This window comes from Diabrotica virgifera, chromosome 3, assembly GCF_917563875.1.
Source record: "Diabrotica virgifera virgifera chromosome 3, PGI_DIABVI_V3a".
NCBI classification, from domain to species: Eukaryota; Metazoa; Arthropoda; class Insecta; order Coleoptera; family Chrysomelidae; genus Diabrotica; species Diabrotica virgifera.
The window spans coordinates 74,004,008-74,030,402 of NC_065445.1; the positions used below are offsets into that span (position 1 = coordinate 74,004,008).

General features: G+C 34.0%; 1 protein-coding gene across 1 annotated transcript in view; it reads right to left on the bottom strand.

The window, feature by feature from the left end:
• Positions 1–332: 332 nt before the first annotated feature.
• LOC126881138 (uncharacterized) overlaps positions 333–26,395 on the bottom strand; it is a 79,153-nt gene continuing 53,090 nt past the window's right edge. The window contains exons 7-10 of the mRNA XM_050645203.1: positions 23,596–23,753; positions 23,287–23,436; positions 23,034–23,132; positions 333–5,015 (exon numbers count right to left, since the gene is read on the bottom strand). Coding sequence (XP_050501160.1) covers positions 4,852–5,015; positions 23,034–23,132; positions 23,287–23,436; positions 23,596–23,753 — 571 coding nt within the window. The 3' untranslated portion in view covers positions 333–4,851. The remainder of the gene's footprint in view (positions 5,016–23,033; positions 23,133–23,286; positions 23,437–23,595; positions 23,754–26,395) is intronic.

The following is a 26,395-nucleotide window of genomic DNA, read 5'->3' on the forward strand; positions in this document are numbered from 1 at the left end:
CGAAAGTAACGAGTACCTTGTAACGAATAGTTACTTTTTCAACATCACTACCGAGAAGGGGTGGTATTCATTCTCAGGGCAAAAGCATGTATCGACACAATATCATTTTTTTCTGTGACATTTTAGCTATGTGTGTGCCAAATTCCATGTCAATCCAGCGGTTTTTTAAAATTCGGAGGTTTTGCAATATTTTACCGTGAGTGAATGGACGATCAGTTTTGACTATATTCAGTGACTAGTGAATAGTCTATACTTACCTTTTAATTTCAGTGTTTTGATAGGTACATCATAATGAAAAGAGCGCTACTCGAAAGGAATCAGAAATATCAATATTGTTTTATTTATAAATTTATTAAGAAATTAATCATTTACAAATTAAAATATAAAAAATGGAATGTTACATAAATTCTTAAGTTAAAATTTCGAGTAAATATAATCATTTACAAATTAAAATATAAAAAATGGAATGTTACATAAGTTCCTAAGTTAAAATTTCGAGTAAATATAATCATTTACAAATTGAAATATAAAAAATATAATGTTACATAAATTCTTAAGTTAAAATTTCGAGTAAATATAATCGTTTACAAATTGAAATATAATAAATGGACGGCTATTCGCTCCGTGCATGACTGACGCGACACCTAGCGTAATCGCCTGAAATTTTTGGAAGATGTGATACACATATTATGACATATTTGACGTTAATGTAATATTTTTATTTACCATTTTTGACCAAATTTATTATACAAACAGTAAGTTCTAGTGTCAAATAAACGTTAAATTAAAAAATGGACATTTGGAAGTTAACTGAAGAAAATATCAATTTTAAGGGTTTTCTTCACTTTTTCGTTATAGTTTAGTTGTCGGTGTTGACATTAATTATGTGTACATCGAAAGCAATTAGCAGGTGTGTGTGTGTAAGTGTAACACAAAATGGAAACTGAAGACGATAAGAATATACCACCATATCGGGAAAGGAAAGAAAGTCAGTATGAAAATATAAAAATAAATAATAAAAAACAAAACGGCAATAATGCAGTGTAGAAGACATAAATGGATGGGTGACAAAACGGAAACAGGAGTGAAACGAACACACTAGTAGAATGGCAGAGGATAGGATAGTAGGAATAGCACAAGATAAGTCACCAAATGGACGAAGAAGTATTGGCAGACCAAGAAAAAGATGGTGCGATAACTTAAACAATTTAGGAGGCTAATATTGGAGAAGAAACAGGTTTTAAAGCCTACATGCAAGAAGGAAGAAGAAGAAGAAGAAAACGGCAATAATAAGGTAATCGAAATATCTATTGAAAAAAATTATTATTCAGTCATTATTCGCCAAACGGGTACCGGCTAAATAACATCAGGTATGCAGATGACACCATAGTATTTGCGGACAACCTTGAAGACCTACAAGTCCTCATGAACAAAATCACGTATTACAGTCAACAATATGGACTCAATATAAATGTAAAGACGACAAAGCTTATGATCACTAGCAAGAAAAAGATAACAGAAGGTCAACTCTACATCAACCAAACCTCTGTAGAAAGAGTGAGGCACTACAACTACCTCGGCACCATAATAAATGAAGAATGGACCAACAACCAAGAGATAAGAGCGCGCATCGGAAAAGCTAGATCAATATTCAACCGTATGGGGGCCTTTTTCAAGAGCCACAACCTTTCTCTTGGTATAAAAGTAAGAATGCTGAGATGCTACGTCTTCTCTGTTCTTTTTTATGGTGTTGAATCATGGACCTTGAACGAAGATATGTGCCGAAAACTGGAAGCATTTGAGAGGTAGCTGTATCGAAGAATTCTTAAAATCCCCTGGACTGATCGGATCACAAATGAGAAGGTCCTTAGAAGAATGAGGGAGAACCGAGAAGTACTAACCACCATCAAATCTCGAAAGTTGGAATACTTTGGACACATTATGCGAAATGAATCCAGATATGCCCTCCTACAAGCCATCCTGCAAGGAAAAATATTTGGAAAGCGAGGTCCAGGAAGAAGAGGAACATCCTGGTTAAAGAACCTCAGAACCTGGTTCAACACAACATCTGTGCAGCTTTTCCGCGTTGCTGCAGATAAAGTGAAGATTGCTATGATGATCGCCAACATTCGTCACGGATAGGCACATCAAGAAGAAGAATTCGCCAAAGTTCTCATATTTCGCCGCTACGGGCGCTGGCATAGTTTCGTGTATCCCCACCATGGTCACGCACGGAGCCCATATATAACAAAATCATTTTCAAGAGTTACAACGCTGCCTGTGTAGAATCAATTTTATCTAAATAATGTAATTTTAATTGTTATAGTATTATATTTGCATGAAAAATGTATACAGTCGGAAAAATGAAAGGATACCCATGAACGAACATATAAAACACGCTGTATTTTCCTGTCACCGTGTCACAAAGAAAATTGTCCAGTGCAAGTACATGTAACAATAATTATTACATGTACTTGCGCTGGCCAATGTTTTGTGTGACACGGTGACAGGAAAATACAGCGTGTTTTATATGTTCGTTCATGGGTATTCTTTCATTTTTCCTACTGTAGTATTATTAAAACATATTTAAAATTATAGTCCTATTGGTAATTCTTTTTACTTTTATCTATATTCAATCATAAAAATGGACGTATCAATTATTTAGTTTTCAATCTTAAGTAAATATAGCTTGTAATACATTAACTCTACATTATAATTGCACTGTTTAAGACACTGCTTGTTTTAATATTAATCGGGATATTATTAACAGTGTGGAATATTTGTGCTTATACAAATTTTGCACAACTGTATTAAGTTCAGATCCACTGATCACTTACAATAGGTTTTTATATATTATCTAACCTAAAGTATTAAAAAATATACATACATACATCTAAAAAATGTTTCTAAAAATGTTTGTAAAAATATCGAAATTTGTCATCTAATCTATCAATATTCAAGTCTATTCAATTAACTGCCAGATCTTTTTTAAACAGTAAGAATTGGTTGGTCTCATATTATGCTATTAAAAACAAATTATTTATAAGTAGAAAAACGTTGACAAGAATTTAAAAAGCATAAAACAGCAATTATATTCATATTTCTGTGCTACATAATTCTATACTCTCATACATCTTACAGATTTGAGTCCAGTAATTAGCGAGGTATTTAGCGAGTATGAAACAGCTTATGAACTGTTAATAAATAAATAAAATGAGCACTTCTGATGAACTGGACACGAGAACAACAAATTCTTACATTAGCTTACCCACTAAATAAAAAAAATTACATAAATGTTATATTTTTTCAACAACCATTATATTTTCGTTCTGAAGATATTTTTTTGTGGCATCTTCATACATTTTAATATTTTTATTGTGAATAAGCCAGAATTTTACTTTACAATAAGTTTATTTTGACGTTTCGATTTCCACTTTGAAAATTTATATTTTGAGAATGACTTCCGAAGTGGAAATCGAAACGTCAATATAAATTTATTTTAAAGTAAAGTTGTGGCTTATTCAGAAATACAAAAACTCCTCGTAGATTATATTATTTCTATTCGCTCCGAGCGCTAACAAAGTGTCAAAGCAAAATCGACCGACCTGCTCATGGTGACGGTTGCTTGAATCTTTGTGAGGACGCTTTATTGTATGTTTAAATGGGACGTTTTTAAAAAAATGCCATATCACGTTATTTGTTGTGTTGTTCACTGTAAAAATACATGGAAAACTAGTGATGTGAAATACTTTTATTTTCCTCATTCCAAAAAAAAAATAGACCAAAGAATAAAATTAATTAACGCTGTTATAAGGATGAAGTGAGGTTAACTTTTTCTATATATACAAAGGATGTGGCAATATACACATGATATATTAATATTATTTACGTTTTTATAAGTTTTGTACATATTACATACACTTTTTAGCTCTGATAAATCCGAATTGACTCCAAAAAGTACGGATACGGTATGTCCTATATAACCTCACTATCGCAAATTATGTCAATAAATCTTTATTAACGACAAAAAATATTTTTGTTGAACTATAAATGACATTATAAAAGAATAACTAATGAATTCTAACAATTTGTATTCGTTTATTATCACTAGAAAAGAAAATATTCAAGTTTAACAAAATAATCCCATAAGTGTCAATACTAAAACGTCCTTACAAAACTGACAGCGTGTCACGTGACTGTAAATTTCTGTAAATAGAGGGGAGACGCACGGAGCCAATAGAAAATAAAAACATTAGATAAGCGAATGAGAAAACAGAGAACCTAATTGTTGTTGAAAAAAAAAACGTTAACTCACGCTGATCGGTGTTATATTACCAATTAGCGATACCAAATCATTATTTCTAACGTGCTATGTACTAAGAGTATAAGTCATAAAAAAGATTTTTCGGGATTCTTCTATATTTTGAATTATATAATTAATACGGTATTACCAAAGTACAAAGTAAAATAGTTAATTACTAATTTATTAATCATATTTCGTCACCATTTTCATATTTAGTTGTAATAGTTATTTCATCAGTGGTAAAAAAGACTTTGAAAAGTCATAATAAAAAATTTTTATTTTTGACTTATACTCTTAATACATAGCACTCTAGATTTGTTCATATTGGTAAACTTACCAACAAAAATAAAATTGGAATGTGAAAGAATAATTATAAAAGGCACTTTTTGAATCATCAATCAGTCCCTTTAAAATTGCTTAGGTTCACAGAACATATTTACAAAATGTAAACTACCAAAGACAAACAATTTTAAAATTTTGGCCATTTTCCAACAAAATGTAGTATTTATTTTATAAATATGTTCGTCGTAGAGAGAATAATATTGTCATTAACTTAAAAATATAGCTGTCAATATGATACATATAAGAGAGGCACTTATATTTGGTATATTGGCATAACTTCGTAAATATCCAAAATCGAATACTATAATTTCGTTATCTGTGTGGAGCCATGGATCGGTACCGTCGTCGAAGTACATGGGACATTGATCACCTAAAAAGAAAACAAATATAATGTATATACTGAAAGACTATGGAAGCTATGTTGGCTATGAAAAATCTTTCGGCACAATAAGTCATCAAAAAATGTTAAAGCCTAAATAGAATGCGGTCAAATTAAACATGATCAAATACATCTATCAAAATCCGACAGCAATCGTGAAGCTGGCAGATAAAAAGACCAAAACGTATTTAAAATAAAACGGGAGTGCGACAGGGATACACAATTTCGTCAAAATTGTTTACAACCTTATTAGAGCATATGTTTAAGAACACAAATCTGAGTGAAAAAGGAATTACTCAATGTCACTAAAAGAAAAGAAAATATGGTTCAGATTTGATCACAGTACAGAGCCTCTACTATGTGCTTATACGTATTTCGGAATAACCGTTTCCTCATCGGAGCACCTGGGTAGAGGCACTGAACTGAAATCAAATCCTTTCATCCTTTCCGGGTAATTATCAAAATATTTACCAGCGATGCTACTAGCACCATCTATGAATCAAAAGTCTAATAAGTCAGGAAATAAAATTCGAAATTATTTATCCTCGGAGCTTTTTAAGTTGGACTTTTGATTCATAGATGGTGCTAGTAGCATCTTTGGTAATTATTTTGATAATTACCCGGAAAGGATGAAAGGATTTGATTTCAGTTCAGTGCCTCTACCCAGGTGCTCCGATGAGGAAACGGTTATTCCGAAATATGTATAAGCACAGAGTAGAGGCTCTACTCTGTACTGTAATCAAATCTGAACCATGTTTTCTTTTCTTTTAGTTTATACTTTATTCACCTTTGGTGAATATTAAAGGAAATAGTTCGCTAAAATTATTATCAGGGTGAATGACAGGACGTAAAATGCAATTTAGATTTCCCTTGTCGGGCATTTCGCCACTCTGTTATGCTTTATTTTTCCAACTTAAAAAGCTCAGAATCTGCGCTCGATAATCGACTATGTAATTCAACGTCAAACTTCCCAGCTGTAAACCACTGACGTAAGGGTATACCGTGGATCAGAATGTGGATCCGATCATCGTTTACTTATGGCCAACGTGATAGTTAACTATCGCAAAAACAATAATACTCAGGTACAGAATATAGAAAAGGGACAAGAAGTAAGATCTCATAAATATAACCTAGAAAGCTTGAAAGAAGACTCAACGAAATTTCTATATAAATTACGACTGGCCACAAAATTACAAAATGTGGGACGAGAAAATATAACAGCGGAAGAATTATACCAGCAAATTAAAAAATACAAAATGGTGGTCGGAGAATATGCAAACGTTAGTAAACAAGAAGAAAACTGCTTATCAGAAATGGATGTCAACAAGAAAGGAGGAAGATCACAAGAGATATGCAGCATTAAATCGAGATGTAAAAAGAGAAGTAGTGAAAAGTAAAAATGAGATGTGGGACCGAAAATGCGCAGAAGTGGATAGGTATATGGGTGGAACAAGAGTTGGGCAAGCGTGGAAGGTAATAAAGTCTCTCCAGAGGGAAGGAAACGAAAAATCTAACATAAAGTTAATAGATCTTAAACAGTGGAAACACCCTTATGAGATTTTACTGACAGAAGATAGATGTAAATTCCAAGAGATCGAAATGGAAGAATTAGCCGAACATACACAAATAGTTGAGATAACAACCGGAGAGTTAAGCGAAGCCCTCAAAAGATCTAAAAACGGTAAAGCAGCAGGACCTGGAGACATCCCAATTGAGTTGGTAAAGTACGGACCAAACATATTACATGAGATGTTGGTTCAACTATTTAATAAATGCTTAAAAGGACAAAATATCCCTGATGATTGGAATGTTGGATACATCAGCTCAGTATTCAAGAAAGGGGATAAACGCATATGCTCTAATTATAGAGGAATAACTGTTACCAGCTCAGTAGGGAGGTTGTACGGTCGAATAATAAAGAAAAGAATAGAATCAGAATACGAAGACATGGAAGAACAAAGTGGATTTCGTGCAGGAAGATCGTGCACTGATAATATATTCGTTCTGCAGCAGGTAACAGAAAAACGGAAGGCAAGGAATCTATCTACCCACCTATTGTTTGTAGATTTGGAGAAGGCATACGATACGGTACCTTTGAAAAAACTCTTTCAAACATTGACGAAGGTAGGTCTCAGTAGAGAGTATGTGGATGCTATCGCAAATATATACAAAAATGCAAGAAGTGTCGTTAAAGAAGGAAACTTTATATCTGAATCATTCCCTATATCAAAGAGGCTTAAACAAGGATGTGGTCTGTCTCCGACTTTATTTAAAATATATATTCAATCATCGCTAGAGCAGTGGAGGAAACAAGTATCCGGAATGGGAATAGACATAGGCAGTGGTAAATGTCTAACAACTTTGTTTTTTGCAGATGATCAGGTAGTCGTAGCGAATGATGAGGAAGACATGGACTACATGTTTAGAAAACTAAAGAAAGAATATGAAAAATGGGGCCTCAATATGAATATGTCAAAGACAGAGTATCTTAAAATAGGGGATGATGAAGAAGATCCAGAGTTAGAAATTAGAACCACGAAAAGATGTAATGAATATAAATATCTCGGATCTATAATATCTAAAGAAGGCACTACCAAAAGAGACATCGAAAAGAGAACGCAGCAGGGCAAAAAAGCGGTAAACATTCTGAGCTCTCTACTGTGGTCTAAAGATATAAGGCAAGAAACGAAATTGACAATCTATCGTACCTTGGTAGAGCCTATTATGACTTATGGGGCAGAAGTTTGGCAGATGACAAAAAAAGATAGGAAAAGAATAGAAGTAGTAGAAATGGATTATCTAAGGAGAGCGTGTGGTATATCTAAAAAAGATCACATCAGGAATGAAGATATTAGAAGGAGGACACATACTGTATATTCCAGTGTAGATAAAATTGAAACTAGACAACTAGTGTGGTATGGTCACGTGAAACGAATGAATGAAGATAGATGGCCAAAGAAAGCTTTAAATTACATACCACACCAAAGAAGAAGAAGGGGAAGACCTTCAGTTGCCTGGGAAGAAAATGTACGGCACATCCTGAAAGATAGAGCCATCAAAGAAGACGAATGGATGGACAGAAAACGATGGCGGTCGAAATGCGAGAAGCGGCAGAGGCTGTAGGAACCTCGCTGATAGATAGATAGAAAAAGTTCAGAGGATAAATAATTTCGAATTTTATTTCCTGACTTATTAGACTTTTACTTAATGTCAATTGAGAAATGCTTAGTCATTTGAGGTTCGCTAACGATATTGTACTTTTTGCTAACATCATCGATAATGCAGTATCGCAACTGGGGAAACTATATCTAGCCTCCCTGCAAGTTGGATTAAAAATCAACCAAACAAAACATAAATCATGACAAATCTTGTGTTAAGCGAAAAGATTTCAGTAAATGCCATGCACATCAAAGAAACCACATCTTATAAGTACTTGGGACATGAGATACGCATAGGAAGAGATAATCAAACGTGCGAACTAAGCCGCCGCATAAGACTCACTTGGGTGGCATTCAGCAAGCTGAACTATGTCCTTAAATCAGAACTGCCTATGTATCTCAAAAGAAAAGTCTTTAATCAGTGCGTGTTGCCAGTACTTACATATTGTGCAGAAGCTCTAACATTAACCAAGAAAATAAGAAATAAAATTTGTGTTACACAGAGCCATGGAGCGCTCGATGTTAGGCATTTCTCGTAGGGATCGGATTACGAACAAGGAAATAAGATGGATAACAGGAGTGAAAGACGCCATAGAAAGAATTATGACCTGTTCGAATAATTATTCGATCATGTAAAATTATTGAAAATATTTTTAAAAAGTAAGTCCATCTTTGAGATGCAACACTGTCAACAGTGTAAATGTACAAAGGACAAGTTAGTGTTTAGTTTTTATTGTGTGCGCCTAAAAGACATGCGCCTTAAAATAACTTTCTACCCCAGTACCTGCCTCGCCCTCCAAGTACCAAGAGGGTAACTCGCCCGTTGAAGAAAAGGGCAGTGTGGTCTCAATCGAGATCAAGGCAACATCCCGTTGTCCACTCAAGTGTGTATCAGTACGAGATCTGGGCAACACACGGTTGCCAGACTCAACGCTCAAAAGTGAATCCGTCAAGGATAAAGTGTGATCTCAACCAAGATTCGAGCAACAACCCCGTTGCCACACTCCCAGCAACACTTCCGTTGCTCGTAGCACTCAAAAGTACAAGACACGGACGATCAACCTCCCTGTTGCGTCCTCGCTGTTAGCCGGCCTCACCTTTAAAAGTCTACGATTAAAAGTGCAATCAATAAAAAGTATAGTGTCCTTTGTGTAACAAGGTATTAGAAGCTCGCTTTGTTGCTGGTATAACCCCATCTGTAAAATCCACCGTCGTCACATCGTGTCCAGACTGGATCGTGGAACAAGTGACTTTGGACAGACAATAGTGCGCACTCAGAAACGTGAAAGATTCTTATAAGTACTTTGTAGTTAGTAGTTTTCTTTGTTTTCTCTTTTCTCTTGATCAACATTAATGTTGCATCAATTTTTGTTTTATAGATGTTTGTTTTTCTCTCTCTCATAGTTTTTTATGTTCTTTTCTCGCCATTTGTTAGTTTTTGTATTTTTCAATAAATAGTTAGTACCCCTTTGTTAATGCTCTTTTTGAACCATAGTGGTAGAAACCCCCTTTCTTACAGGTAAATAGCCTCACATTTGTGCACAACCAGCACCTATAGTGACAATACAGTATCTCTCTCTCTCTTATCTATAATGAACGTTCTATATGAACGTCCTATTGTCATGTGATAGTATTATCTCGACAATGACCCTTAAGTGGAACTGGGCGGGGCACCTAGCTAGAATGTCGGATAACACATCAGCGAATAATACACTGGAAACCAAGACAAGAAGGATATCCGAGTAGAGGTCGTCAGCCAACAAGATGGTCTGAAGACATAAAACGGATCGACAAAATTTGGATGCAAACAGCACAAAACAGGAATACATGGAGAAGACGGAGGGAGACCTATATCCAGCAGTGGATAGATCCGGGTTGAATGATAATGATGATACTGAAAGACAGTTCCTTGTAATCCTTCTACAATAATTTACAGGGCATCCTCTTCTTCAGCCTGTTTCCATCCACTCCTTGGACAAAGGCCTCCCCATGAGTTCTCCATTCTTCTCTTTGTGCTATTTGCTGCCAGTTTCTCCCCACTTTGACCATAATGTCGTCTAGCCATTGTTTCTGTGGTCTTCTTCTACTACGACCGTTCTCGCGTGGTTTCCGATACACAATGTCTGTTGGTATAATTGCTGATAGTGAAATGAAAGATAACGTAGTAGAAGTTGTAAGAACGAGTGATAGAATGATGTCAGTGAAATTTGTAATTGATAAAGAGGTATTGAATGTTGTGTGTGTATGCTCCTCAAACAGGTCTGGGTGAGAATGAAAGAAGAGCTTTCTATGATCAATTAGGTGACGTACTGAGTGATATTCCAGCGGAGGAGAAAGTTATAATAGGAGGTGATTTCAACGCACATGTGGGCCAAGCCAAGACAGGATATGAAACAATACATGGGGGATTAGGCTTTGGAACTAGAAATGAAGCTGGAGATGACATGCTAGAATTAGCAACAGCATTGGATATGGCGATTGTTAACACATTCTTTAAAAAGAGAGAAACTCAACTTATTACCTACAAAAGTGGACAACATCAATCCCAAATGGACTACTTCATGATAAGGAAAGAAGACATACGTGAATGCAAGGACTGCAAGGTAATAGTTAGTGAGACAGTAAGCCAACAACATAAGCTGCTTGTTCTGGACATCGAAGTAAAAAGCGAAACTAAACAAAAATATCGGAGAGGACCACAAAAAAATCAAGTGGTGGATGCTAAAAGATGAGAAGGAAGGTCTATTCAGGGAAAGAATAGTAGAAAAAATATGTTGGAACATGAAAGGAAGCCCTAACACAATTTGGAGAAAAATGGCCAATATTATTAGAGAGACGGCTATTGAAATACTTGGGAAAACGTCAGGAAAGAAGTTTGAGGATAAAGAGACTTGGTGGTGGTCAAATGAAGTACAAGGAAAAATAAAAGAGAAGAGAAAATTATATAAAAAGTGGCAAGAAACCAGATCGGACATAGATCTTCAAAACTATATGGTCGCCAAAAAGGAAGCGAAAGTAGCAGTAGCAAAAGCTAAAGCAGAAGCGTATTCAAACCTATACGACCAACTTGATACCAGGGAAGGCGAAACGAAGATATATAAAATAGCCAAACAGAGAGCAAAGAAAGCAAAAGATTTTAATCAGATTAGATGTATCCGAGATGAAAATAATAAAATACTAGTTCACGAAAAGGATGTCAAAAAGAGATGGAGAAAGTACTTTGACAGCTTATTAAATGAAGAATTTGACAGACAGCCTGTAGAGTCAACGGAGACAGTAGCAGCAATGGTCACCAAAATAACCAACGAGGAAGTGGCTCAAGCGCTTCAAAAAATAAAGAAAGGAAAAGCGGTAGGACCAGATGATATTCCTGGGGAAGTATGGAGAGCATTGGGAGAGACAGGAACAAGGTGGCTAGCAGGTCTATTTAAGAGGAAACAGTAGCGATCAACAGGTAGCGAAAACGCGTTCCAAAATTACGGCTGTAATTTTGAATATTTTTTAGAGATATTTGGCACACATATTCGTAATATAATAATGAATGGCGGTACAGAGCCTAATTTGAAAAATATAATAATATGTGGAAATTACTCTGTAATTAAATACAATATAAAAAAAACGAGCCTGTACCGCCATTAAGAAGAACCAAAAAATGCACTTTCTTCAAATAAACTTTTTTATCCGATGCCTAGATTTTGTGTCATTTTGGAACTACTAAAATTTTTTATTTAATTAGTAGTTCCAAAATGACACAAAATCTAGGCATCGGGTAAAAAAGTTTATTTGAAGAAAGTGTATTTTTTTGTTCTTCTTAATGGCGGTACAGGCTCGTTTTTTTAATATTGTATTTAATTTCAGAGTAACTTCCACATATTAATATATTTTTCAAATTGGGCTCTTTACCGACATTCTTTATTATATTACAAATACGTGTGCCAAATATCTCGAAAAAATATTCAAAATTACAGCCGCAATCTTGGAACGCGTTTTTGCTACCTGTTGATCGCTACTGTTTCCTCTTAATAGAATTATGGTAGTTGGACAAATGCCAGACGAATGGAGAAGCAGTATACTGGTACCTGTTTACAAAAACAAGGGAGATATACAACAATGTACAAACTACAGGGCTATAAAACTGCTTAGCCACACCATGAAAATATGGGAAAGAGTAATTGATAGACGGATACGTGAAGAGACCGAAATATCCGAGAATCAATTTGGCTTTATGCAGGGTAGATCAACAACAGATGCAATTTTCATTATAAGGCAGTTGATGGAAAAATACAGGAGTAAAGAAACAAACGCTCATATGGTATTCATTGATCTTGAGAAAGCATATGATAGAGTTCCTCGAGAGATTCTGTGGTGGGCACTCAATAAGAAAGGAGTCCCTGGTGAATATGTAAAGATTGTGAGGGATATGTATGAGGGAGTAACGACTAGTGTTAGGACAGGTGTGGGAGAGACTGATAAATTTCATGTGAAAGTAGGATTGCATCAAGGTTCTGTGTTTAGTCCGTATTTATTCTTATTAGTTTTGGACCAGATAACAGCGAAAATACAGGGTAACATTCCATGGTGCTTAATGTATGCTGATGATGTCGTGTTAGTAGGAAATCGTGAAAGAGACTTAGAACAAAAACTGGAACAGTGGAGACAAGCTCTGGAGGAAAAAGGTTTAAAACTTAGTAGGACAAAAACAGAGTATTTGGAATGTTCATTTAAAGATGGAGCTACTACAAATAAAGTGGTATCTTTGGATGGTGAAATGATTGTAAAAAGCAATAGTTTTAAGTACCTAGGATCGGTATTACAGAGTAATGGAGAAATAGATGGAGATGCATGCAGTAGAATTAGGGCTGGATGGATGAAGTGGAAAGAAGCGAGTGGTGTGTTGTGTGACAGAAAAATTACAATGAAGCTGAAGGGAAAATTCTATAAAACAGCCATAAGACCAGCTATGATGTACGGAACTGAATGTTGGGCAGTGAAAAAGAAAGAGGAACAGCGAATGCATGTGGCGGAAATGAGAATGCTTAGATGGATGAGTGGAACGACAAAGAAGGATAAAATTAGAAATGAGTATATTAGGGGAAGTCTAGGTGTGGCACCAATTGATGCCAAAATGAGAGAGCATAGGTTAAGATGGTTTGGTCATGTTCAACGTCGAGACGTTAACCACCCAATACGAAGAATAGCTGAAGTGCAGATTCCTGGAAGGAGTAGGACAGGAAGACCAAAGAAGACCTGGGGGGAGACGATAAGGCAGGACATGTTGGTAAAGGGGATTAACATTGATATGGCCCAAGATAGAATTGTGTGGAGAAATGCAATTAGGGAAGCCGACCCCGCATAGGGATAAGGCAAAGAGAATGATGAATGTCTCACGTCCACCTTTCGTTGTTTTGCCGGGCCAGGTGTCCTACTGTAACGGTCCACCCGTTATATTATCATTTTTAGCGCTGTAATTATTTTTAAAAAAATAATTATTTTCTCTTGACCTCCCATTTAAATTCTTTAATTTATCGTAAAGGACTTCTCATGTGACGTCACACTGTACGGAACATAGTTGTTGAACCGTTCCTTGTCGTTTAATTCGTGTTCCGTGAGAGTTTGACGTTTTCCTCGCTGACTGTGGGAGGAATGAGAGGCACTTGGCCGGTGGCTGCGAGGTTGACAGGTTGGTGTTGGTGGTTAGTACCGTAAATGGCGGTTAATTTCTTCGAAATTAATTTTTATTTCAACTAAGTTTGGAAGTATAGTAAAAAGTTACCACCACTTGTTTCCTGGAGTACGGGTTTCCTGGAGTAAGGATGGGAGTACCATCAGTGGAAGAGGAATAAAAAATTAACCGGTAAATCGTTTTTTCTACTAATGTTTTTTAGTTAACCTTGAATATATGAAATAGTTGGTTCATTGTTAAATGTTCTTAGCCAGTCCCTTAGGTGAAGGATGTAGATTATTTCGATCTTTATATTATCTTTATATCGATCTTTATATTAATGGGGTTTTTGGTTTTACATAACCAAACATTTTTGAAGTCCTCAAATTAATATTGGAAATAATTACCATTTCTCTGTACGTTTTAAACCGATTGAACATCCAATATATCTATAAATTTTCATGTCCAATATATCTATAAATTGTCATGTAACTATCTTTGTCTGGTTCAATACCACTTCATTAAGGTATATAAAATGTATGTAGATGGCTATTACTATCTTAATCTCATGTTATTTCAGATAAGTCATATTTTATATTCCTATTTCAAATGCAATGCCATTATTTGTTCATGTTTTCAAACTCAAAATAGTTCAAGGTTACCTGAGATTAGTTTTTGTTCCATTTTTAATGGTTGTTTTTTTATGTTATTGCTTCTAAAAAGTTTTCCTCGATTATTTCTTCTTCTCTTTACTTTTGTTTACCGGTTTATATGAGAAATCAAACGAAGTATATGTTTTTAGCCATTTGGAAGAAAACTAACCCTCATGTGATGTCGTACCCACCTTGACTACCTAGGGAAGCCACCTTGACCTTATTGCAGCTACCGCCAAGTCAAACTGGGAGTATGTTTTGGGAACAAGCTTTTTGGGGGACATTCCAGCTCCTTTTCGTCCTGCCACCTGGGCCTACGGGGGGGCATGGAGGTGCATCATAGTGATGCTCATTTTCTAGGATGCAACCGCAACCTCGTTTGGGAACATTTAGTGAGGAGTTTTAGTAACTATTGGTTTTTTTTATATTTCAGACTATCTGTTAAATACACTGTTTTTTTTCCAGATTTAGGTTACCTCTGTTTTTTTTGACATATGTATTTGTATATTAGATTATTTGGTTCCCAAACTTTGTATCTACGGTAACTTCTTGTGCACAGGAATAAGCCTAGAGAAAATTAGGTTTTTAATACTTTATTATTGCTTTGATATTGGTTTATGTAATTCGGGTAAATTTATTTTGTAACATTACTTGCTTGTTTCCCAAATATTGTATTTATTCGCTTTATTTCGTTTGTTCGGTTACTTCGTCGTTACTTTATTTCATTGCATTTGCTCGGTTAATTTAGGTCATTTTGTCGGTATTTTTCTTAACTTCACTTCTATAACGTTTATTCGTTTGTATATTTAATTTTGCTTTATTCAGTATTGTATTTTCTCTTAGTGAGGCTTGGGCCTATTTATTTGTATTATTTTAATATTCGTCGGTTTCCTTTAGTTGTACGTAGCAGGCGTACTATAACCATTTGGTAGAAGACTTATGTAATTTTGTACCCTATATGTTAGTAAGAGGTACTTATATTTAAGTTTGTAACAGATAACATTATGGTTGTTATCTTTAAAATATATATATATATCTTCTTGTATAACTTATGTCATTTTAGAGTCACAGCATAATATGAACTTGCTTAACTCAGAGATTGTTAAAAATCTGGTAGTTATTTTTAATAAATATGTTTATTTATTTTGTATATCATTTATTTTTATTATTCCTTTATGTTCATTATTACAGGTTTGATATATTTAATATCTGACAGCAGTATAAGATACCTGGGAGAATGATCGAAGATCATTTTCATGGCGCCCATGATTAGTTAGTTTTATTTATTTTGTTCGTTTTTAGTCATTAGTCATCTCCATTCATTTTCAGTACATTATTCTTATTTTATTATTTCATCTTCTAGTCATCATTACTATCTATATAGAGCTACTGTGCTTCGACAGGCATGCAAACGAGCCGTATCCATCCTTGAGTGTCAAGTTGCTCTCTTGCATCTATAGCTAGCCAACTCTATTCAGTTTGCCTCTGTCTCTTCCCACTTTACTTCTATCCCTTCTAATTCCCCTTTCTTCAGTACTACTGCAAAGTAGTATTTTTTTATTTTTCATATTGCGGCTTCTCAACATAGAAGCCACTACATCCTTTTCTTCCCCCACACACCACTATCTCTCTTCATTTTTATACCAGTTCTTTTCTTTCTTTTTTTTTCCTTACTTCTGTTGGAGTATATCTTTCTTTTTACTTTCACTCCAACAGAAGTTTTCTTATTTTTGTTACACTGGCGCCCAACGTGGTCTTTTTTTTTCCTTACTTCTGTTGGAGTATATCTTTCTTTTTACTTTCACTCCAACAGAAGTTTTCTTATTTTTGTTACACTGGCTGCCCAATGCGTGGTGCCAACCGTTTTATGGTTCTAAGACAGTAGTTCTTTTAGTTCAATTTTCTTTTATTGGAATTTTCTGTTTTATTAACTTTTTGATATCTTTGTATATATGTTATTTCTGATTTATTTTTGTCTTTAATTTTTATTAATAATAAACAGGTAGACTTATACTGCTTCTTTTGGTTTTGGTTAGTTTATTTTTGATACCTCATTTTCAGTTATAGTGGTACAGCTCATATTTTAGTTTGAATTTTGTATTTTTATTGGAAACTTATTTGTGTATTTAGACTGAGTATACATATCTGACATATGTTCTTTTATTATGGATTTTTAGTCCTTCTACCATTGGTAGTATGTTTGCACGTACAATTAATTATTGACTATATGCATATATTTTTTTTTCTAGTGTGGTTATATTTTACACCTAACTAGAAATTATTTTCAGTATTTAGGTATTTTATTTACTTTATTGATTTGATTATTTATATATTTTGCGGGCATTTTGATTTGTTGGTGTGTCGCTAATATTTTCTCCATATGTATATTGTCTTACAAACTTTAGATTATATTTTATATTTGTTATTTTTGATATTTGGATTGTTTGGTAAGACAGGCACACACCACAAAGCAATATCAGTCCAGAACATTAGCTTCTATACATGATACGTTGAATTCGCATGGTTCGGATGATTACAGATGGTCATCCAAATTATTTTTCTTTAATTGGTAGTGTTAAACATTACAATGATAAATTGTATAGTTAAGTAGTTCCACTATCCATCTCATATTCCAGTTTTGTTAAATTTTGGTAATAATATTATATCAGTGTGGGTACCATAATATAATGCTTATATGAATCAGATACTTTAGGTTGAGATTCAAATATAAATTCTTTATTAGTTAGGAAACATTGATACTACTTTTCTATTAAGTTATAGAACAATCTTCAGAAGAAGATTACCTTAACAGTGTTGTTCAAGCTAATCTCTTCTTCTGTTTGTCTTTAGCTTAGCTCAATCTTTAGTATGGTTATAACTTTTAGTCCAATATTGTTTTTTTATCATATGATAATGCAGGTACCCACATAAATTGCTTGATTTCATCTTTGGCTTAGTTTTGATGACATTTATTTATTACTTATTAATTTAATTATTATGTAGTACTTTATGTATGAGTTTATTTTTTTTTTTGGTATTATACATGATGCATTTTAATTATTAGTATGAGTCAATATTATTAATTGCTGATCCTGTCAGTAGGATTACACAATTGATAATAACTTCACTTGTATTTTTGTTCAGTTTTTGCACACCTAACCCCTAAGTTAGTAGGGTTGTTAACTTATTATATATTTATATATTTGGATAGGTAAGCTCATACAAGTACTCTTGTTTAATATGGATATTATGATGGAACTATGTTACACTACCATATCTCAGGTTATGTGTTATATTATTTTGAATATTTGATTACTTACTAATTTTTTATTATTTTTGATATCTTGTTATTGAATTTGCCATATTGGAAAGATGTGGTTTTTAATTTGTTATTGGGTTACTCTATTAACATTTGTCTAAAATATGTTAAACACTTCATAATAATTTATATCCTTCTATCCTACACACTATGATTCTGGAATGAGTTTGGAATGTTGATGTGAGTATGTATGGTTTCTTAAGTCTTTTATTGATTTCTTCTTGTGGACTAGTCTGTCGTTACTCTGTTAACGCTAGTGAGTGAGTACGTGGGTTCGAAATTCAGCAACTGATCACTGCTATCCGGTTTCGTAATCTATGTCCTCATGGTAGAGTAGGCAGATGTCTTTTCATCATTACATTTCCTAACCATTTTTCTGTAATTAGTTTACTTATACCAGTTTTTTTTTACAATTTAATAGGGAAGTATTTAGTTCATATTAGGCCTTTTACTTCATAGTATGTTTGTACTTTGAGTTGATGAGTAAACATGGATAAATATCTTGCGCACTTGTTTATAAATCAATGCTTAGGCCATCCCTATACATAGTAGGTTCGTTAAGTCAGTATTTGGAGTGTTTAGACAGATGAGTTGTTCATTTGAGTATATTCCCACTTCTTTCCTTAGGCATTAGTCTTGCTATTCAGATTCTGGAATATTTCCTGAATAATTCCATGTATGTGAGAACGCATGAATCTGCAGTTTTATTTAAAACTTGTTGCTCGTTCTCGTCAATTTTTTTTCTTATCACTTATCCTATTTTTTTTCCTATCACCTATCATAGTGTCATAGAACTTATGAGTTCATCATGTATTCTTTTTCTTTCTTACTTATTCTTACGTTCTTAGTACTTTATCTGTGTCTGGTTATTCTCATACATCTGTTGTAGCAACATGCTATAGTTCGCGAATACCAGCATGAATTAAGTTATGTATTTTCTAGAATACTTTAGTCAATACACTTTAGGTATTTATCTTACCTTTGATTTAGTTTGGTTACCTCTCTGTTACTTAGTCTGTTAGTAATTTTTTTTTCTGACTTATTTTGGATTACTTAGTTTAGATAGGTTCATATTACCGGATGAGGGTGTATGTAGACCTAATTTATTTATTTTGTTCAGTATTAGTTACCATTGGATCCAATAATTTAGTTTATTTAGTATTAGTAAGAATTGGTCCATAAATTTGCCTGATCGTTCTTCTTTGGATATACTCCTATATAAATCTGGTGTCCATTGATAGTCCGATTCTGGATAAGTGTCCGATTCTTCATTTATTTTGTGTATTTAGTTGGATAGGTTCGTATTACCGGATGTGGGTGTACGTAGACCTGATCTGTTATGTGGTTTAGTATTGGTGTGAATTGGTCCATAAATTTGCCTGGTCGTTCTTCTTTGGATATGCCTTTTATGAATCTGGTGTCCACTGATAGTTCGACTTTGGATTAAGTGTCCGATTCCACATTTATTTTGGTTATTGAGTTTTGGATTCCTTTGGTATGTTTATTATTGGTATTATTTGACATTAGTGAGAATTGTTCCATAAATCTTCCTGATTGTTCTTCTCTGGATATACTATTATGAATCTGGTGTCCATTGTTAGTTCAGTTTTGGATAAAGTGTTCAATTCTTTACCTATTTTAGTTACTGATTTTTTTTATTCACTTTGGTACATTTACTTTTGATATGGTTCGAATTGGCTCACACCTTTTCCTGGTTGTTCCGTTCTTGGATATACCCTTTATAAATCTGATGTCCATGGATAGTTCAATTTTGGTTTTAGTGCCCAATTCGACACTCAGTTATTATTATGAACTTAAGTACAATATTTAGTTTTGTTTTGACTTTTGAGCAATATATGTTAATATTTGGTAGCAGAGAGTAACATAGTAACATTTTAGTATGAGTTTGAGTCATGTATTGATTTATTTTTCCTTGACCATTAGTTTATATTTAGAAGTAATCTTGCGAATCAACGTGAATTGTTAGACTATTGTAAATTTAGTTGTTAATATTTTGAAGTTTAAAAAAAAATTTTTTTTGGTTAAAAAATTTTTTTTCCCGAGTAGGAGGGGATTGTAACGGTCCACCCGTTATATTATCATTTTTAGCGCTGTAATTATTTTTAAAAAAATAATTATTTTCTCTTGACCTCCCATTTAAATTCTTTAATTTATCGTAAAGGACTTCTCATGTGACGTCACACTGTACGGAACATAGTTGTTGAACCGTTCCTTGTCGTTTAATTCGTGTTCCGTGAGAGTTTGACGTTTTCCTCGCTGACTGTGGGAGGAATGAGAGGCACTTGGCCGGTGGCTGCGAGGTTGACAGGTTGGTGTTGGTGGTTAGTACCGTAAATGGCGGTTAATTTCTTCGAAATTAATTTTTATTTCAACTAAGTTTGGAAGTATAGTAAAAAGTTACCACCACTTGTTTCCTGGAGTACGGGTTTCCTGGAGTAAGGATGGGAGTACCATCAGTGGAAGAGGAATAAAAAATTAACCGGTAAATCGTTTTTTCTACTAATGTTTTTTAGTTAACCTTGAATATATGAAATAGTTGGTTCATTGTTAAATGTTCTTAGCCAGTCCCTTAGGTGAAGGATGTAGATTATTTCGATCTTTATATTATCTTTATATCGATCTTTATATTAATGGGGTTTTTGGTTTTACATAACCAAACATTTTTGAAGTCCTCAAATTAATATTGGAAATAATTACCATTTCTCTGTACGTTTTAAACCGATTGAACATCCAATATATCTATAAATTTTCATGTCCAATATATCTATAAATTGTCATGTAACTATCTTTGTCTGGTTCAATACCACTTCATTAAGGTATATAAAATGTATGTAGATGGCTATTACTATCTTAATCTCATGTTATTTCAGATAAGTCATATTTTATATTCCTATTTCAAATGCAATGCCATTATTTGTTCATGTTTTCAAACTCAAAATAGTTCAAGGTTACCTGAGATTAGTTTTTGTTCCATTTTTAATGGTTGTTTTTTTATGTTATTGCTTCTAAAAAGTTTTCCTCGATTATTTCTTCTTCTCTTTACTTTTGTTTACCGGTTTATATGAGAAATCAAACGAAGTATATGTTTTTAGCCATTTGGAAGAAAACTAACCCTCATGTGATGTCGTACCCACCTTGACTACCTAGGGAAGCCACCTTGACCTTATTGCAGCTACCGCCAAGTCAAACTGGGAGTATGTTTTGGGAACAAGCTTTTTGGGGGACATTCCAGCTCCTTTTCGTCCTGCCACCTGGGCCTACGGGGGGGCATGGAGGTGCATCATAGTGATGCTCATTTTCTAGGATGCAACCGCAACCTCGTTTGGGAACATTTAGTGAGGAGTTTTAGTAACTATTGGTTTTTTTTATATTTCAGACTATCTGTTAAATACACTGTTTTTTTTCCAGATTTAGGTTACCTCTGTTTTTTTTGACATATGTATTTGTATATTAGATTATTTGGTTCCCAAACTTTGTATCTACGGTAACTTCTTGTGCACAGGAATAAGCCTAGAGAAAATTAGGTTTTTAATACTTTATTATTGCTTTGATATTGGTTTATGTAATTCGGGTAAATTTATTTTGTAACATTACTTGCTTGTTTCCCAAATATTGTATTTATTCGCTTTATTTCGTTTGTTCGGTTACTTCGTCGTTACTTTATTTCATTGCATTTGCTCGGTTAATTTAGGTCATTTTGTCGGTATTTTTCTTAACTTCACTTCTATAACGTTTATTCATTTGTATATTTAATTTTGCTTTATTCAGTATTGTATTTTCTCTTAGTGAGGCTTGGGCCTATTTATTTGTATTATTTTAATATTCGTCGGTTTCCTTTAGTTGTACGTAGCAGGCGTACTATAACCATTTGGTAGAAGACTTATGTAATTTTGTACCCTATATGTTAGTAAGAGGTACTTATATTTAAGTTTGTAACAGATAACATTATGGTTGTTATCTTTAAAATATATATATATATCTTCTTGTATAACTTATGTCATTTTAGAGTCACAGCATAATATGAACTTGCTTAACTCAGAGATTGTTAAAAATCTGGTAGTTATTTTTAATAAATATGTTTATTTATTTTGTATATCATTTATTTTTATTATTCCTTTATGTTCATTATTACAGGTTTGATATATTTAATATCTGACAGCAGTATAAGATACCTGGGAGAATGATCGAAGATCATTTTCATGGCGCCCATGATTAGTTAGTTTTATTTATTTTGTTCGTTTTTAGTCATTAGTCATCTCCATTCATTTTCAGTACATTATTCTTATTTTATTATTTCATCTTCTAGTCATCATTACTATCTATATAGAGCTACTGTGCTTCGACAGGCATGCAAACGAGCCGTATCCATCCTTGAGTGTCAAGTTGCTCTCTTGCATCTATAGCTAGCCAACTCTATTCAGTTTGCCTCTGTCTCTTCCCACTTTACTTCTATCCCTTCTAATTCCCCTTTCTTCAGTACTACTGCAAAGTAGTATTTTTTTATTTTTCCTACTTCGGCTCAACCGCTGAAGCCCCTTCATTTTTATTTTCATAAGAGGCCCCAACTAGTTACCTTAGTCTTTTCTTTTCTTTTTTTTTTCCTTACTTCTGTTGGAGTATATCTTTCTTTTTACTTTCACTCCAACAGAAGTTTTCTCATTTTTGTTACACTACTCGGTTCCGTTTAATTTGCACAATTTTCATTTACATGGCATACGGAACGATAAATGAATAGACATATGAATCTATAATATGCATTCCACAGCATGTCTATCTAGGCAAAAATCCAACGAATTTTGATTACTAGTACTCAATTTTTGAGTAAAAGGTAATAAAAAACAGTTTAAGATTTCATTTCGTTTCAGAGACCACCACCATCTGTTTACGTACGTTTCATTCTCTTGGATTCGTCAGAACAGCCCGTGTGTGCTTTGAATCAAATCTAACGTAGCGATGTTGCCGATATAAAATATGCTCGGTGTCTGCCTCATTTAAAATATAGATATTCCACGCCATGTTAAAAGGAGAATGTTCATTTATTCGAACTCTGACGGTATATATACCGAGAAAACAATAGAACGCGGAAAAAGTCTTGAAAACTAGAACCACATCTTGAAAACTTGATCAAGTAAGATGATTTGTACTAACAAAATTATTATTTACCATAACAAAAAATTAAAATGATGAAATACTTACGTTCTCTTTCATATTCCTGCATTTCTATAGCTACCGAGGCACCCTGAGTATAATTCCATGAGTATACATCCTGTTTCAAATCGCAAAAAGGTCCAATAGCTACAAATACAGCACAATAAATAAAAGCTACTACTAGGTATAAAAATTTTATACTAATGATGAATTGTTTGCAAATGTGAGTCCATTTTGGTTCAAAGAAGTTTTTTGTTTTTCTTTTGTACCTATTTTTATACCAATATTTTTATCTACTTACCCTGTGACATCAAAATTCTGTTCAAATCTGCTCTTTGGTATACCCAGCAACGATACTTGGAAAATGGATCGAGTTCATCATACGTGATTAAATAGGATTTCAAATTTTCTTTCCAGAAACCTATGCATTTCATTCTATAATCGGGATCACCTAAAAAAGAAAAAAAAATGTTCCAAACTAACGATCTATGAATATGTGGAGCTGTAAATTCATGAAAAAAACCTATTTTTTTTTTTAAATTAACCAGAATATAAAAATAATTAAAAAAGAAATAAAGAAAAATAAAACAGAATATAAAAACAAACTTACTGTAAATATCAACAGGTCTTCCCAAATGATCAACAGACAGACAATAGTTTTCGTCAACAGCTACTTCTTTTTGTTCAGTATCACAAACTGAAAAATCGGATATATTTTCCTTGCAGTAAATATTTGGACGAGGACTCAAAGTAACACCACCAAGAATTCTGAAACAAATGATTTTTGCAATAACAAAATGCAACATCTACAATACAGTAATAATACAAACAAAGTAGTTTTTGGTCTGGTCGATTAACAACGTACCAAATTTTTGTGCTAAGGCAAATACTGTAAAAATTCAACGAATTACATATTGATACCTAGCATCTAGCAAGCAAGCAATAGTAATTAACCCAGTCTGAGAGAAATGCTCACCCCTTGAGAATGACATTCGGGTGATACAATTCATTGGGGCGAGGAGTATTAGCGAGGAGTATTAAGCCATGTATTAAGCAGGAATCACTCCACCCCGCCCCAATGCCCCAGACTATCCACTCTCCCTCACTACCACACACCCCCCGATAGCAATCTGGTGCATACGGGCTCTCTATCAGCTAAGTGCTTATCATGTGGGAGTCCTGGGTACACGGACTCTTACACGAAATCCTACCCCGATCAATGCAGGCCTGCGTGAGGCGCTCGATTAAAGCTATCCATGCCCGCGCACTCTAGTAAAAAAAATGTAATCGTATTTAGTTTCCTTCCAATTTGTGCGAGGCGCTGATTTCGGCATCGTGATTGGTGGAACATGACTTTTGACAAATCCTGCGCTGTCTGTGTCCAGTCTATTCAGTCATTATGGTTGGTATTATTGTGTGTCACCATAAAAAGAATAATATTATTCAGTCGTGTTTTTTTATATTTTTGTTATTTTGTAATCGAGTACCTTTTTAAAGTTAAATGTAAGTTTTTCTGATTGTAAGGTAGAGATTTTCTGATTGTAGTGTTTATCTAACTGGTTTAAAATACACATTTTATTTCGCGTTTTGTTGTTAGGTCTAATGGCTCCGATCAGCTGTTGTGTGCAGACGGTGGAAAAGTTCAACAAGTAAACATTTAAATACTCATATTTCTATGTAAAATGTCACATTATACAGTGCTAGTCAAAAGTCCGTACCCCCCCTCGTATCTTTTGAACGGTTATACTTATAATAGTGAAATTTGGAGGGAGGAAATGAACGGACGTTCATTTCCTCCCTTTTTAACTAGTCATGACAGGTGACGTAATAGTGACAGATGACTTTACAGCGCCACTGTGACAGATAATTTTAAATGGGATCTTATGGCAAGTAATACCTCGTTTGAAAGGTATTCAAAATACCTATTCAGTCATACTAATTTTTTTGGCTATAAATTGATTTTGATTTTGGTGAATAAATGAAGTAAATATAAAATTGTAGTTTCGCATTTAATTAATAAAAATTCAAATGTCCGCCTATGGTTTTTTTGTCAAAAAAGTTCACGTTTTTCAGTTCTCTAAGGGTCGATTTCTCATACCTGCGTTAATCTACAGTTCAGTTGACTACGGTTCAACCGTGAACGTCGGTTTGTTTGGAAATGTAATTCTCATTGCCGGTTCAAGTTCTACAGCTTTCGAGAAATGCCAATAGATGGAGAACGGTAAATCCTTCACCATTTTGTATGACTTTTTTATGCTGTTTCTGAATAAAGTTAAATTTAAGTCAAACAGTCATTTTATAAATCTTATACACATAAAAATAATGTTATCGTTTATCGTTATGCTTTATATGCGTCTCATGATAAGTTGCAATAATACCACGCATGCGTAATCCGTGAAATCATCTGAACTGGGTTCTGATTGTCTGAACGGCCGAATTTCACCGTTCAAGAAAGGTTCAAGCTGAACGTAGTTAGACTGCCATCGGTTGAACGAGAATAATTGAGAAAGACGATTTTGACTTTAAACTGACGTTCACTAGAAGTTCTGCATAGGGATTACGAACACTCGATACGAATCGTATCCGCCATGTTTTCCCATAAGGCGCTATGGTAAAACATGGCGGATACGATGCGTATCGAGTGTACGTAATCCGGGCCCTGGGCCAGGTTAAACTGGAGTTGAACTCGATATGAGAAATTATATAATAGTTTTTACGTCAACGTCAACCCTTTTGACAAGTTAATCATAGGCGGAGGTTTGAATTTTTATTAATTAAATGCGAAAATACAATTTTATATTATCTCATTTATTCATCAAAATTAGCTTAAACTCAAACAAAATTAGTATGACTGAATAGGTATTTTCAATACCTTTCAAACGAGGTATCACTTGCCATAAAATGCAATGCACTTGCCAATAAAACAAAATTAAGACTGATAAACTGATGCTGTTTATCAGTCTTAATTTTGTTTTCATGGATAATTTGCTTCTTCTTCCTGTGAGTCCTCTTATTGCGGCTCTATGGCCATTGCTGTTTTCTGGACTGTTGCGTTAACATGTTGTGTGAATGTTGGCCCTTAGTCCATTATGACTCTAAGATATTTTCACAGATTTTAAATCAGCATATTATGATACTATGCTGCGAAGTAAATTGTATGAAGCCATGGACGAATTCTACATTTCGATAAACTAATACGACTAACAAGGGCTACAATGCGTAAAGTTGTTTGCAAAGTAGAAATACCGGTCGAACAATCAAGAGCATAGACTAAAAATCTAAAAATTAAAGGAATAATGCACAAAACACAAAAATCGCCGATATAACTTAATTAATATATAAAATGACAGAAGTGCCAAAAGTTCATAAATGTCATTAGTGTCAAAATTTAATAACAGTGGAGTAAACTT